At 35.8% G+C, this 13,703-nt stretch overlaps 1 protein-coding gene across 1 annotated transcript; it reads left to right on the top strand.

Moving 5' to 3' along the window:
• The first annotated feature begins 7,066 nt into the window (after positions 1-7,066).
• Positions 7,067-13,283, top strand: LOC140791337 (5-amino-6-(5-phospho-D-ribitylamino)uracil phosphatase, chloroplastic). Its single transcript, XM_073141869.1, has 11 exons — positions 7,067-7,227; positions 7,327-7,440; positions 7,633-7,701; positions 7,830-7,934; positions 9,412-9,466; positions 11,200-11,273; positions 11,849-11,932; positions 12,008-12,148; positions 12,326-12,391; positions 12,487-12,596; positions 12,972-13,283. Exons 1-11 carry the CDS (start codon positions 7,135-7,137, stop codon positions 13,135-13,137), a joined length of 1,077 nt encoding a protein of 358 aa, XP_072997970.1. The 5' UTR covers positions 7,067-7,134; the 3' UTR covers positions 13,138-13,283.
• Positions 13,284-13,703: the final 420 nt, after the last annotated feature.

Genomic DNA, 13,703 nt, shown 5'->3' with positions numbered 1-13,703 from the left:
TAATATATATACACCTTTGGAAGTATTTTTGGGTGATTCATAGGACGTATAATGTCAACACGTCATCAGAATGGGAGTATTCTTTATTGCATTAATTGGTGGCAATTAATGGATATAGTTTGGTAAACAAAGTTTTTTGGAGTACTCGCATGCATGAGTTATGAGTAGCTAGCTGCAATGAAATGTTGGCATATATAAGTATCCATAGAAGATATGATCACCAGATTAATCTTATACTAGTTATGATGTCTTTGACTATGGTTGCAGTAGTTTATACCTCTATCTCCTTGTGAGAAATATGCGTGGATATCAACCTCCATAAATTCCAATTAAGACATGGTGTTTACTAACAATTTATTGAAATCATTAATTTCTATCCATGTATAAATTAATATGAGGCTATATATGATATATTGTACTCTGAATGGGTAATTTAGGAATGCTTTCTAGTTTTAAGAGACCATATAAAGAGAGAGAAAAGTGAAAAATCCTAGCAAAAATGATCATAGAAACTGTTAGTTCCAGTCATAATGGTAAATAATTATACAATTTCAAGGGTTGGACATAAGGAGGGAGAAAATATAAGGGAAATATTGAATCATTTGCAAAAATAATATTACCCTTGAGATAATTGATGAATTAATAAGTGTCACTTATTTCAAAAGAATTGGTAAATTAATAGTGTGGATCATTTTAAAAAGTAATATAAAAAATAAACCAAAAGTTGAAGCAAATCAATCTTACGATGTCACTAAATGAACTTATATTTTCCAACCTGGATTACCGGCCAATTGGGTTGATAAGTCACTGACACGATCCACAAACTATCGACCAATCGAGCCCATTAGGCCAGAGTAATTGTCTAGCATAAATTAAATAGATAAAAATTAGGATTAGAAATTAATTTAACATTACGACTAGATCAAATTAATTTAATCATTTAGACAATTTCTCTGTCTACTAAAACAAAAGTGTACTAAAATAGTCCACAATACCTTACATGCTTCCCTCTTTCTCCTGCACTAAAATACAATTTGGGTTTAGATGTAATCATATTCAAATGAAATATAAGTACAGTAAAGCTATACTTCTTCTTTCTCTTATTTAATAATCCAACTATTGACTAGCCTGTGAAATATTCTGAGAAAGACTAAATAGATACTTTCACAATTGTTTCAACTTGGTGTAATAATGGATCTAGAAACGTTAAAGGTTTTTAAAACTTCTACGTGCATGGAGTGTTCTTTGATATTAAACAATATTAATTCTTTAGCTAATTATTAGGTACCCTTCATGATGACCACCATCCATATACGTGAATTCCACCACCAAACCTTCCTTATAAGTTATATATATAAACATCTTCTAACTTGCAAATTTCTAAAGGAAATATCATCCGATATGCCAACCTCAAGCCATGCTAACTGCTCTCTCTTCACACCATGCAAAGGAGCCCTAACTCTCTTCCACAGACCCATCTCTCTACGTGCCTTCAAGTTCCGAAACCTCCACAGAGTCGTGGAGAAGATGAGCCCTAGACGTCGCCGGAGAAGGAACTTCCGGTCGGTTCGCGCCGTCTTCTGGCCGTTGATGTCGATGAGATCCGAGGAGATGGACAAGATCGGGGAGCTACCGAGCTTATCGGAGCCCGAGAGAGTCGTGGCGCCGTTCTCATCGCCGGTGACGCCGGCGTACATCAAGATGGTGAGGCTGAGGAGGGAGGAGAGTGGATTGGAAGTGCCTGATGAGATAGAGGAGGCTTGTATGAGCTTTGAGAGTTACTTGATGGAGATGCTTGTGGAGGAGAGGAAGGTGAGGGATTTGATGGATGTGGAGGAGTTGTTGAGTTGTTGGGATAATCTCAAGTGTCCAGTGTTTGTCGAGTTGGTGTGTAAGTTCTATGGTGAGCTTTGCAAGGATTTGTTCTCAGGCGACGAGACTCATGGGGTGGTTGATGATACTACCGTAGGTCATAATTCAAAAGTAAATTAATAATTAAGTGATGTTATTTTCTTTTATTTTCCCTCTTCTTATTGAGGAATTCATCTTATACCCTCTGATTAAGTCCCTTATTTGTTGTGCGAGTACTTCCAGAATTGGTATTACTGGAAAAATAACAATTTATCCTCTATATCATATTCTTAATTTTTAATTTTATAAAATAATGAATTGTTTTGTATTCCGTCAGCTACTGTTAGCATATTATAGGGCATTTATAATAAATTTCAGATTAATTCTTATTTATGCTTCTTTTTGATATGTTATGATCATATTGCAAATTATCGTATTGTTCACTGTAGTAAAGGAGCATTTTAAATGAATTAGGGTTCTTCCTCCCCTTCCAAGATCCACAGCAAGAGCCAGTTTTTCTCCCAGACGCCAAAAAGAATATATAAAAGTCACTGTTTTTCTAATAGTTGGTGAGCTATTATGATATCAGAACAGAGATCTTGAGTTTAAATCCAGAACATAAAATATAAAAATGATCGAGCTCGAGCTTTTAAAGTTTTTAAATATTCTTTAACTCAATATTGCATTGCAGTGTATTTGTTTGTTTCCTTGGTTGCTGTGGCAGAAAGGAATGTGAATGGAGCCATCATGTAGGTAGTGATGTTCTCACTTGGCAGGCCAAGTGAAAGGAGGAATATTGGTTAATTTGGGAGTCATTCTCAGATCTTTCTTTAGAAGATAGGTGATAGTAATTGACTATTTAACTCATGCTCTCTCTCATTGGGCAGTGCTATTTATAAGCACAATTAGCAGGTGGATTTGAGGCATGTTCACAGGTTTTTTGCGTTGGATATGAAGCATTAAATTATTGTGTTAAATATTAAATGAGATATGTGATGCATGCATGCCTCTTCAAAAGCATTCAATAATGCAATTACAATATTAATTGATCCTATGGCTCTTTTGTTAACTATGTTAAATTCCATAGTATATGCCTCCAGCCTTGAAATCAGAAAGATAATGAAAAATATTTTGAAGTATTTACATCTTCCACTAGTAGGTATCAGAATTACATATAAATTTATGACTAATGGATCTCACAATTCCACTAGTAGGTATCAGTATTTACATCTTCAACTCTTTAAGTTCCCATTCACATATGGAATATAAATATATAGTTTTTTTTTTGTAACAAGTCTTTTTACTCCGGTGTAGAGTTTTTCTTTTTTTTAGTATACTAATTTATTATTCTCTTTTTTTATTCCATAATTTTTAAAAATTTATTTAATAATAATTTAAAATTATAATTTTGTCTCTAGATTAGAGAACACATAATTATTACTACGCTACAATCCGATCCAATTGCTACCCCTAATTTTACTTTTTCTTTTTTTAAAAAAAGAAGTAAATTATATTAAGGTAATAAACATAATGTCATAAAAAATAAATAAAAGAATATATGCGAGGTTGAGGACCTGAGAAGGTACACTTTAGTTCTGGATGTAATTAAAAATGAGTTGGGGGGCATTCCTGTCATTCAAATTACGGCGACCAAGAAAGAGGCGCGATATCACCGCCGCCGCCGACGAGCGACGCGACGTTGTACGGTGATGCACCTCGATTTCCTTTTTAATCTTGACCTTTTGAAATCCCCGCGCAGACTTTCCCAAATTGCCACTGACCGTTTGACCAACGATCGCCGCGCATTCTAGCAAACTGATGAAACGAAGGCCCTCTCATGCGCCGTATTGCTAGAGTTCAAATTTAAATCCTTCATATTGTTATATAAACCAAGGAAGACGAGAGAGAGAGAGAGAGAGAGAGGTCTCTCTCCAATGGTGAACTGGTCGACAGAGAAGAAGAGAGTCCGGCACCCTCTTCGTCGACCTCCGGATGGAGGCGCTTCAACCAAATGGTAGGACTTCCTTTATTTAACCCTCTTTTGTTTCATGTAAATATCTCATTAGTTTGTTGTGAATGTATGCTACTTTCCTTTTGTCACTATATTTGAACTTTATAATTTCGAAGTTCTGATATCATATTAAAAACTTAAGATATTAATAATTTATATATTTACATTCTAATACTTTTTACTCCTGATATACTTCACATTCACATTGTTAAGTGAGTTTTCCTTCTGTATAGGGCCAACCTGTCAGTCATCTTTGAAGATTTTGGATGATAAGTTGAAGGAAGAAAGAAAGCTTCATATGAATGTGCTGCTCTTGTTCTTGGAAATGAGCAAGGCAACTGTTCTGGAAGGCAAGTCACTTGGCTATTACAAAGAGACAAAGCTATTGTAAACAACAAGAGATGTTCTGTTCCTTGGTTGGATTTACCTGGCTCTGTTTGTTTTCTTTTATCCTTTGACATTTCATGTATGAAGTCTATGCACAAAAAGAGTGTGACCTCTTTACTTGTTAAGTCCTGTAAGTCTAGATGGTGGTTTTGTTTGAATGGCAATATATGGATTTCATATTTGTTATCTAAATGCAATGTATGCATGCTCATGCTCTCTGTTTGGATTCATTTTTTGTATAGTAAAACTAAATGCTTCTTTGATCAAGCAGGATGCTGGGACTAACAATTACAAGATATTTTTTGAACTCATCATTTGGATCATGAGTTATTATGATTAATTTTTTCGAACTCAATGTGCTATAAGTTTGTACGACCTTGGTACTGATATCTTACCAAATATTCAATTAAATCTAAAAAAAATTAAGTTATTAGGAAACAAACCAATAATGATATATTGTATCCTTTAACGATTAAAAATCAACTTGTGCTTATGCTTTCTGTCTCACTATCTACTTCACAATTTTTTTAAAAAAATTTATTGAAAGATTTATTAGACCAACTTATTGTACCATTCCTAGTTTCCTAGCAACGCCAGATAACAAGTAGATGCAAAGATTGCACTAAATATGCATTTGTTGATCTTTCCATCAGGTAGATAACTCCCTCGTGCACAGATCTTATCCCACCAAACAAACTCAGTGAATGATCTTGCCACAGAAAAAAGAAAAAAAAAAAAAGGCCCTCATAAAAGAATAGAAACTTTTGCAAAGAAGATTTTTTTTTGACAGTTTTTTTTCTAATCAATTCTAATCTAACAATTGATTGGGTTAGACCCTGGGGTAGTTGTAGGGGTGTCAAAATAAATGAGCAGTTTAGGCTTGGCTTGGGCTCGGGCTTGGGCTCGGCTTGACTGGAGCTGAGCCAAGCCTGAGCCTCAATTTTAGGCTCGAAGTTAATTTCAAGCTGAACCTAAGCCAGAATCGACTCGCTCAGGCTTGGCTTAATAGGCTCGATATATATACTAACAAACCCTAATTCCCAAATCCCAATCCCTTTCACTCGCTCAGTCTCTCCGTGTCCTCCTCCTCCTCATCAATCCATTGGCCCACTGTTTTCGAGTCCTCCTCCTCCTTCGGGGCACCGCGTTGGCGTCCTCATACATGGCCCTGAGGCGGATGAGGTTGGGGTGGTCGGGGAGTGACGACATGATGGCGACCTCGCAGTGGACGTTGTCGACATCAATTGTTCGGAGCTTTGGCTTGGGGATGGATTTGCACGCTAGGGTTTCAAAGGTCTACTTGTCAGTGTAGAGGCAAGTAATACCGAACTCACCGTAGCCGAGGTCGGAGCCAAGGAGGTACTTGTCGGAGAGGCGGACGTGGCGGTAGACAGCATCCTTGAGAACGATGAGAGGAGGCGAGGAGACTGACAAGTCTTCTGAGAATGGGTTGCCTTTGGGCTTGTTAAAATTTAAGGTTAATTTTCTAGGTTAAAATTTAAAATTTAAAATTTTAAACTTTAGTAAACTTTTATAATATTTAACCACTTAAGTTTAATTCAACTTAAAAATAATTTTTGGCTTAGCTCGGTCATGGTCTGACTCGACTTGAATAAGGCTTGATAATAAACTCAATTTAGGCTCGAGCTCGGCTCGAATTGAGCTGAGCCAAACTTGAGCCTAAAATTGAGACTCGAAATTAATTTTGAGCCGAGCATGAGTTGGAGCCGACTCGCTCAAGCTCAGCTCGTTTACACCCCTAGGTAGTTTGGTTCTCAAGTAAACTCGGCCTAAGAACTGACGTTAATGGACATCAGATTGGAGGATTGATTGTAAAGACTTTTGATCACTTGAAGGACTACGGTGCTTTAGCCTTTTGCTTCAATGTTTCTGTGGAGCATTTAGAGAGCTAGAAACAAACTTATTTTTGGAGGAGAAAAACCTTATCCGCTCAGAGTACTAGCCTACTCTGAATTTTTACTCATTGGAAAGGAAACTCCTCTCCTCATCGTGCCCCACCAGTCTTGCTCTCTCGTCATGACAAAGTCAGGATTGACATCCACTATGGTGATCTAGTGGGTTGGACGGATGCCGCTTGGAAGGGCTCAAATGAAGGTGGTGCAAGTCTTATTATGTTAGAGTTCTCGACGGTTATCTACTTGGGCAAAGCTTCTTACCTAAGTAATTGTAGTAACGCTTTGCATGGGGAGTTGCTCGCGATGCGTTTACTAATTGAAGAAGCCCTCCTAAAGGCGTTTGCATCTAATGTCTAGTTGTTCAGTGATAGCTAAGACCTGGTAATCATGCTTAACGAATGAGAAGATCAGTTGATTTCCTGGGAATTGGCTCAGCTAGTTAAAGATTGCTTTGGGCGAATGAAAGAATTCCCATCAATTCAACTCTGCTATATTAGTAGAAAAAACAACTTTGTAGCTCATAGTTTAGCTAGGTTTGCTCTAGCTAGAAAAAATAATTTTGTAGCTCATAGCTTAGCTAGGTTAGAGATGTCGCTTGAACCCATCTAGTGATTTCTAGTGTAACCTTTCCTTGTCTTAATGTACATGATCTTTATCAAATTGAGTAGGGTCGATATGCTATGCTATATTTTATACTGTCTGATGTTTTGATGGAGAGTATTATTTTTATGTAAAATAAAATTAAAACAAAAATTAAAAAAATAGAAAGTTTATCTATATCTTAATTTATGTTTATCCAATATAGATTGCAATCTTCTCTCTGGTTTGTATAATAATAACATAATATATCTCAGTCTAGTTTATGGTATTGCAACATAATAAAACTTATTTACTTCCGAGAAGGACTGTTGAGGTATTTAAAGCTTCCACGAGCTTCTCGTACGCTTTCTCTTTGGCTCTCGCGAAACCATGGACTGCTGTAGCTTTACAAGCTCTTCTTCTTTGGTTCCTCCAATATCCACTCCTCATCGCACCGCCCTCCCTCGAAAGATTCAATTTTCCGTAAGCCTTTCTCCTCCTCCTCCTTTTGCTCCTGTCAGTTGTCGTTTTCTTTTCTTGTTGCGAATTTGTGGACATCGTTTTTTGGGTTCTTTTTGCTAGAGATTGAGGCCTGCAAGAAATGGAAGGCTGATTGTAAACAGGGCATCTGGGTCCGACGGGAAGGACCCCGGGAATGGGTTTCCGGCCATACCCAAACCGGTTTTCATCGAGGAGGTGAGGGATTTCGTTTCTGTTTGATTTCTTCTGCTAGGTTTTGTTTTAATTGTTTTCTGTAAGAGGAAGTTGTTTTAGTAGCAATGGGCAAGTTTTTTTTTTTGGTATTGGTTGCTGTTACCTTTTGATTTGTTTGTTTCAATTTGGGCAAAAATTGCTTATTTTCTTATTTTTTTTATCAATTGCTGTCAGGCGATTGGAGCTGAATATGGAGAAGGATTTGAGACATTTAGAATGGATGGTCCACTAAAGGTGGATGTGGTAAGAAAGCTCTGGTGTTTGATACTGCTAATTTTACTAATTAGTATTATTTCCTTGTTATTATGCAAACTGCTACGAGAAAGCAAGAAAAAAGGTTTTTAGGTTTTCAGTTTTTCGTTCTTCTGTAGGATTATTTGAATGATAAATTGCAAGAGTCCTTCCTCCAGCGGATACGGCATGCTATGAAGCCAGATGAGGCATTTGGGCTCATATTCTCATGGGACAATGTTGTGGTAATTTTATGCTCATGTGACTACTAGAAAACTATTTGTGTACCTTTTGAAATTTTCTTATAGCAATAGTTCTTGAAGCACACCAAACTGATAAGTTAGAAATTATTGACCTTACACCACAGAAAGGGACATGCATCAAATTTATCAGGGAGGGTGGAGATCTCATTATTTAACTTTGTCTCTTCTTCCTTTCCTAGATTTTTTTTTCCAAGTTATCAACAACAAAGTTGTATACTGAGTCCACCAGTCTTTGTTTGTCTTTGATATTCCATTTAATGTCAACTGTCAAGCTTAAAGAAACTATAGCCAAAGTAATTTAGGCAAAATGTGACTGGGGAAGCTTTTTTTCATTCAATCATATCTGATTTGTATTCTGTCCATTTCTGAAGTCATTGTATATATACTGCTTTCCATGTTGTTCCCTATTACCTTTAGAAAAGAAAATAAGAGAATGCATGTACTGTATCCATCTTTTGTTCAGTGTCATTTTGCTTAAAATTCCACCATAAGGACACGCCCTCAGGTTCCAACTTATTGTGATTGTAAGGCGACCACATATTTAGCATTCAACTCTACTTTGGACAACTTCCTATGTTAGCTAATGGTTATCTACTTATTTTGTCTTCTCATCCTAAACTTAAGCAGATAGCATTCTGATCTTTCTTACCATCTTGAGGCACCTGCTCAAATTGAGTTACTTCTTACTGGTCCAGTATCTACTTTCTTGGAAATGTGTTCATCCTACAACATCACATGGTTTCAAATTCTTTCCTACTTTTAAGTTAGTTTCTCATATAATCTGACCATTCCGGTTGGTATAATTGATATTGGTACAATCATATTCTTCTTTATGCATATTGTACCTCATTATTATTTTATGGGGGAAAGTTCTGGAACACCCTTTAGTTGTTAGACCATTAGCTGGTATCTTGGTTTTAAATATGGCCTCTCGCAACTCTGTGACCATAAAAAAATGTGATCAATGATGTGTTTGCTTCCCTTTCCTCTACTTTCTATCTTGTCATGGTGACTTCCTTCTCCTTATTCTTTTGTAATCTGACTTGTAGATCAGAATGCCAAGGTTGTAAAATTTTCTACTCAGAAGGTTCACTTAGATCTTCATCTCACAAATTCTATGGTAGTTGTTTCTTTATTTTGTGGTAGTTGTTATTATTGAAAATATGTCAGATTTCCAACATTGACTTGGTTTTGTGTAATGAGCCTGTACAGTTTCTGTTATAGAACTGGTGGAGTTATCTCTGTACTTAATTCTAATCATTCTCTAAGATGTTGACTTCTGTTCCGTTGGTTTTGTGCATGCACATGTGTGCTGACAAGGTGTTTATATCATTCTAAATTGCAAAGTATCTTATTCTTAAGTTTCCTGCTACCTTTTTATTAAAAATTTCTAGGTGCTTTCGTCTATTGTTTATTTTCCTCACCTTCTACGAAATGACATCTATGTTTGTATTCTCAGGCTGATACTCATTCTCTCAAGTTGGATACTTGGAGACAACTTGCCTTGGAAGAGGGTAAAACTCATTTCATACTTCAATTTACTTGGCTTTACCATATTCTTGATGAGTCTATAAAGAGTGTACTCTCTTGGTTATGACTTCATTGCTAGGTGACTTGTACTCCCAAAATATGAAGCTTTGATTCTGGCTTCTAGTTGATATTTGATGTATAATGTCACCCTCCTGTATGTATATTGAGATCGAAAATTTTGGCTCAACCAAGTTTCTTGTTTTCACAGCCTGAGTTTTGATGGGGTCAAAATGTAAGGTGTGAATAAGAGTGTATCTGAAAATCTTCATTTTATACCAAATAAATTGGTTATATAAGCTATTTGCTTGACATGATCAATAGAGGTAAGCGTAGAGAAGAACAGAGATACTTGCATATGACATCTGTATATGTAGAAAAGCTTATGCTATAGTTCCTAAGGAATTAGTTTTTAGATTTTAGTGAAGAAAATAATTGTTTTTAATTATATCAATGTGATCAAGAATACGTCTGGCTTGTCTAGGGTAAAGGTAATCGTGAAGAGATGAATGAAATTTCTACAACTCTACGATAGCATCAAAGTTCAGAATTAAATTCAAAATTGTTTGTAGTAGTTATATTTAAAACTATTAAAAATAAGTTGCCATAGATAGTTTTTATTTTTTATTTTTTTTATGACCTCGTTTTCAGAGGGTTATAAACTAAGTTGGAAGTGGAGAAGAAATTGAGAATCTAAATGTTTCAGGATGCATTATACAATGCATAGAATGCACTTGTATAGATGTGTTATCAAGATAGGGAAGAATTATTCTTGATGGATAATAAATATGTCAAAGGAAATGCTCTTATTACCTTGGATCTCTAGGCCACTAAGAAAGATGAGATTGATAAGGATGTTGCACTTAGAATTATAATAGAACAGTTGAGTGGATGAATGTGTTCAGCATGTTATGCTATTATTATATGCCTTTGAGCTAAAGAGAAACTTATTGGACCATTGTAGAGTTACCATATTCCTTGTATCAAAGTGTTGTCCAAATAAGGCATCATAAAATCATTAAATTAGATGGAATCCAAGATGAGGATTTGAAGAGTATATAGGGGTTCGTTACAAAAGATATACTAAAGGATGAGCGGATTAATGTATTTGGAATAAGCAGGTGTATTTCCCATGAAGAATAGTTTGTGTGAAAATCAATAAGAGGGTTTGGAGTTTGGACATGTCCAACAGTCAACAGCACCATTTGTTGATTAGAAAGGAAGAATGATTTCATTTACGTCGAAAATGTCTTTTGATAGGGCAAAGAAGGAAAAATGATGTGAGGCAGGAAATATAAATGATATGACAATACCTGGTTGTAGATGACCTTCCTGGATGGAACTGTAATGGATGAAAAGGATCTACACATCAACACCAAGTTATTGTAACTAAGGTTTTAGTAGTTATTTTCTAGTTTCATGTATGGAATTATTTCCATATAATAATGTTGAGCATGTTCTAATACAATTGCTTTCTCGTTTCTGGTTATTGGATTCATATTAAGAACCTAACACTGAAGAATTTTGACCACAAATATCCATCTTTTTATGGTTTGCCTTATATTTCTAGAAGTTTTCTTCTGGTCTCTTAATTTTTGCCTTTGATTAATTGATAGCTTGATGCCACTCTTACTTTTCCCATGTATTGCAATATTTTAAAAGTTAAAACCATTACTTTTATATACCGCAATGTTTTATTGTCAATATTTTTTCTTGGCAGGGAAGGACATGCCTTGTGATGATCATATGCAGAGAACCATTCTTCAAGCGGCTGCTGATCATGTCCTAATAAAGGTTGGAATCTGACTGTATAGAAGTAGCAGGACATATCTTTGGAATATTAATATTTTATTATTTATTTATTTTTTGGGTGTATGAGTCCATAGGCTATAGGGGAAACCGAATTCATATCCTCCATTGTGGGTTAGTACGACCCAACCACAATGGTGATTTGGAGCTGAGTTAAGTAGCCATCTTTCATGTCTTTCCATCAATATCTAAATTGGTTACTCCATAGCCACCCAATATCATTATAAAAGTTCTAGAACAAATGTTTTTTCTTTGCAATATGGAAATGTATTTGGCCATCAAGAAACCTATAATTTTATTGTAGACTTATTTTGCAAATCTAGCAGCTATCTGCTTATTGATCTGCAGAAATCATGTAAAGTAACTGAAGTTCCTTCCACTTGTTTCCTTGGAAGGAAATTTATATTGATTTTTCTTTTTTATGTGTGCATTTAACACAAATGAAGTGCTTATATGGTGCTATAATGCTATTTCATTCTTCGTATCACTTTCACAGCTGCGAGTTCACTTCTTATGAATCACCTGTCATTATATGCCTTTGGTTTCTTGTATGAGTTCAGGTTTTACGCTGGGTGAAAGAGGAAAGCGAATTGGAAAGATTGAAGTTGCGGCTTTCAGAAATATATTATGAGAACATTCTTAAAGTTCTGTATCTTGTTTGTTTTTATCTCTATGAATGCTGGTAGTTGTAGCGACTTATTAATAGCTCCCTTGTCCAGCTTGATGCCCCAGTGGAAGGATTAAGAGAATGGCTGGATGCGCTGCATACAGCAGGCATTCCTTGTGCTATAGTGTCTTGCCTTGAGCGGAGACATATGGTCGAGGCTCTGCAACGGATAGGGCTCAAGAAATATTTCCAGGTTTGTCAATTGCTTTCACTAGTCGCCCTTATCTACTACAAGGCATTCCCCTATTCCTATTTATGAGTTATCATGTTGCATCTCACACCCGGTTGTTGGTATCACTGCAGCGACAGTATGATGATATTAATATATATCGCTATTTTGTTCAATTATGATTCCTTCTCTTTGTGGCAGGCTGTTGTAGCTGAGGAGGATGGGATGGAGTCAATGGCTCATAGATTTCTCTCAGCTGCAATCAAGGTCTGTAGAGGATTTCAAGTTTCCTCCAATACTTGCCACCTTTTCCTGCTTTAGGTTTCAATGCTATGTAACCAAGAAAATTATTTTTGTGACAGTTGGACCGAAAACCTTCCAAATGTGTGGTATTTGAGGATGATCCTAGAGGCATCACTGCTGCTCATAATTGTACAATGATGGCAGTAGCTCTGATTGGTGTTCATCCTGCGTATGTCTTACTTTTGTCTCTTAACTTTTTTTCAATTTGCATAGAGATTTCAGGAACTGTCATATCATTATGATTATATAATTATGCTACAGCATAGTTTGTTTGCAGCTTTGTTAAATTAGAGTTTTTTTTCCTAACTCGACATTACATCATTAAAGTACCTTTCATCTAATCCCTTTAGAATTGCTTACGGTCAACGTACGACAGGAGTTTCAGCTGGTACTCCTGATTTAGTGCTACTTCTTAAAGTGGCCGTTTTCGTTGTGATTTCTTATGTTAAATTACTGCATTTGATTTGATGAGGAAATTTGGACCAAGTGATATCCATGTTAACTATATGATGATTGTAGCTTTCTTTCCATTTCATGTCGACAGGTATGATTTGGTGCAGGCTGACCTTGCGGTTGCTAGCTTTCGCGAGCTCTCAGTGATCAACCTCAGAAGACTGTTTGCACACAGAGGATCAAGTTTCATGGATTTGCAGAAGCAAATCATAGAGAAATCACCTCCTAAGAGGAAACTGACAGTAGACACCATCTGATACTGTTCCATCTTCTTTACATACCCTTCATTTTGTACCTGTTTACATGTACATAATGCAGAGAACTTCTTATTCGCCATGTAATGGATGGGCCTCTGACATTTTCACTTTCTCATGTGAAATGAATTAAAATCTTTCATTTCTTAGCTGTTCTGATCACGGTTGGTAGGTGGAGCTGATGAGGGATCTTGTAGCGCTTAGGTGCTCGGCGAGTGCCTAGGTAGAGAAGAGATTAAAAAATAATATTTATAATCTAAATAATGTACTGATCTATTCTTGTTCAGGTATATAATAAGCTATTTGAATCCATTAAAAAATAATTTTGAATTTCAAAGTCAATCTACATATTAAAATATGTTACGAGAGCTTAGGCATTAAGCTGAAAGTTTTTTAAAATAATGGTTGTGATTTCCGATACGCATATATCAGAGCATTGCTATTACATTTTCAAAAATATTATAATTATCATTAAATTTTTATTTAATTATTTTAAACTTGCTTACTTTTTGATAGAATCTTCGTAGAATATTTTTAACAAATACATATAAATAATTAAAATACCCTTC

The sequence above is a fragment of the Typha latifolia genome, chromosome 6 (assembly GCF_019914945.1).
Source record: "Typha latifolia isolate L0001 chromosome 6, TyphaL0001v2, whole genome shotgun sequence".
Lineage (NCBI taxonomy): Eukaryota > Viridiplantae > Streptophyta > Magnoliopsida > Poales > Typhaceae > Typha > Typha latifolia.
This window is presented reverse-complemented; position numbering and strand designations above follow the sequence as displayed.

Coding starts and splice junctions, on each gene's coding strand:
- LOC140791337 (XM_073141869.1), top strand. CDS start 7,135: ATGGACTGCTGTAGCTTTACAAGCTCTTCTTCTTTGGTTCCTCCAATA. Junction 7,441..7,632: donor AACCGGTTTTCATCGAGGAG/GTGAGGGATTTC, acceptor AATTGCTGTCAG/GCGATTGGAGCTGAATATGG. Junction 12,597..12,971: donor CTGATTGGTGTTCATCCTGC/GTATGTCTTACT, acceptor TCATGTCGACAG/GTATGATTTGGTGCAGGCTG.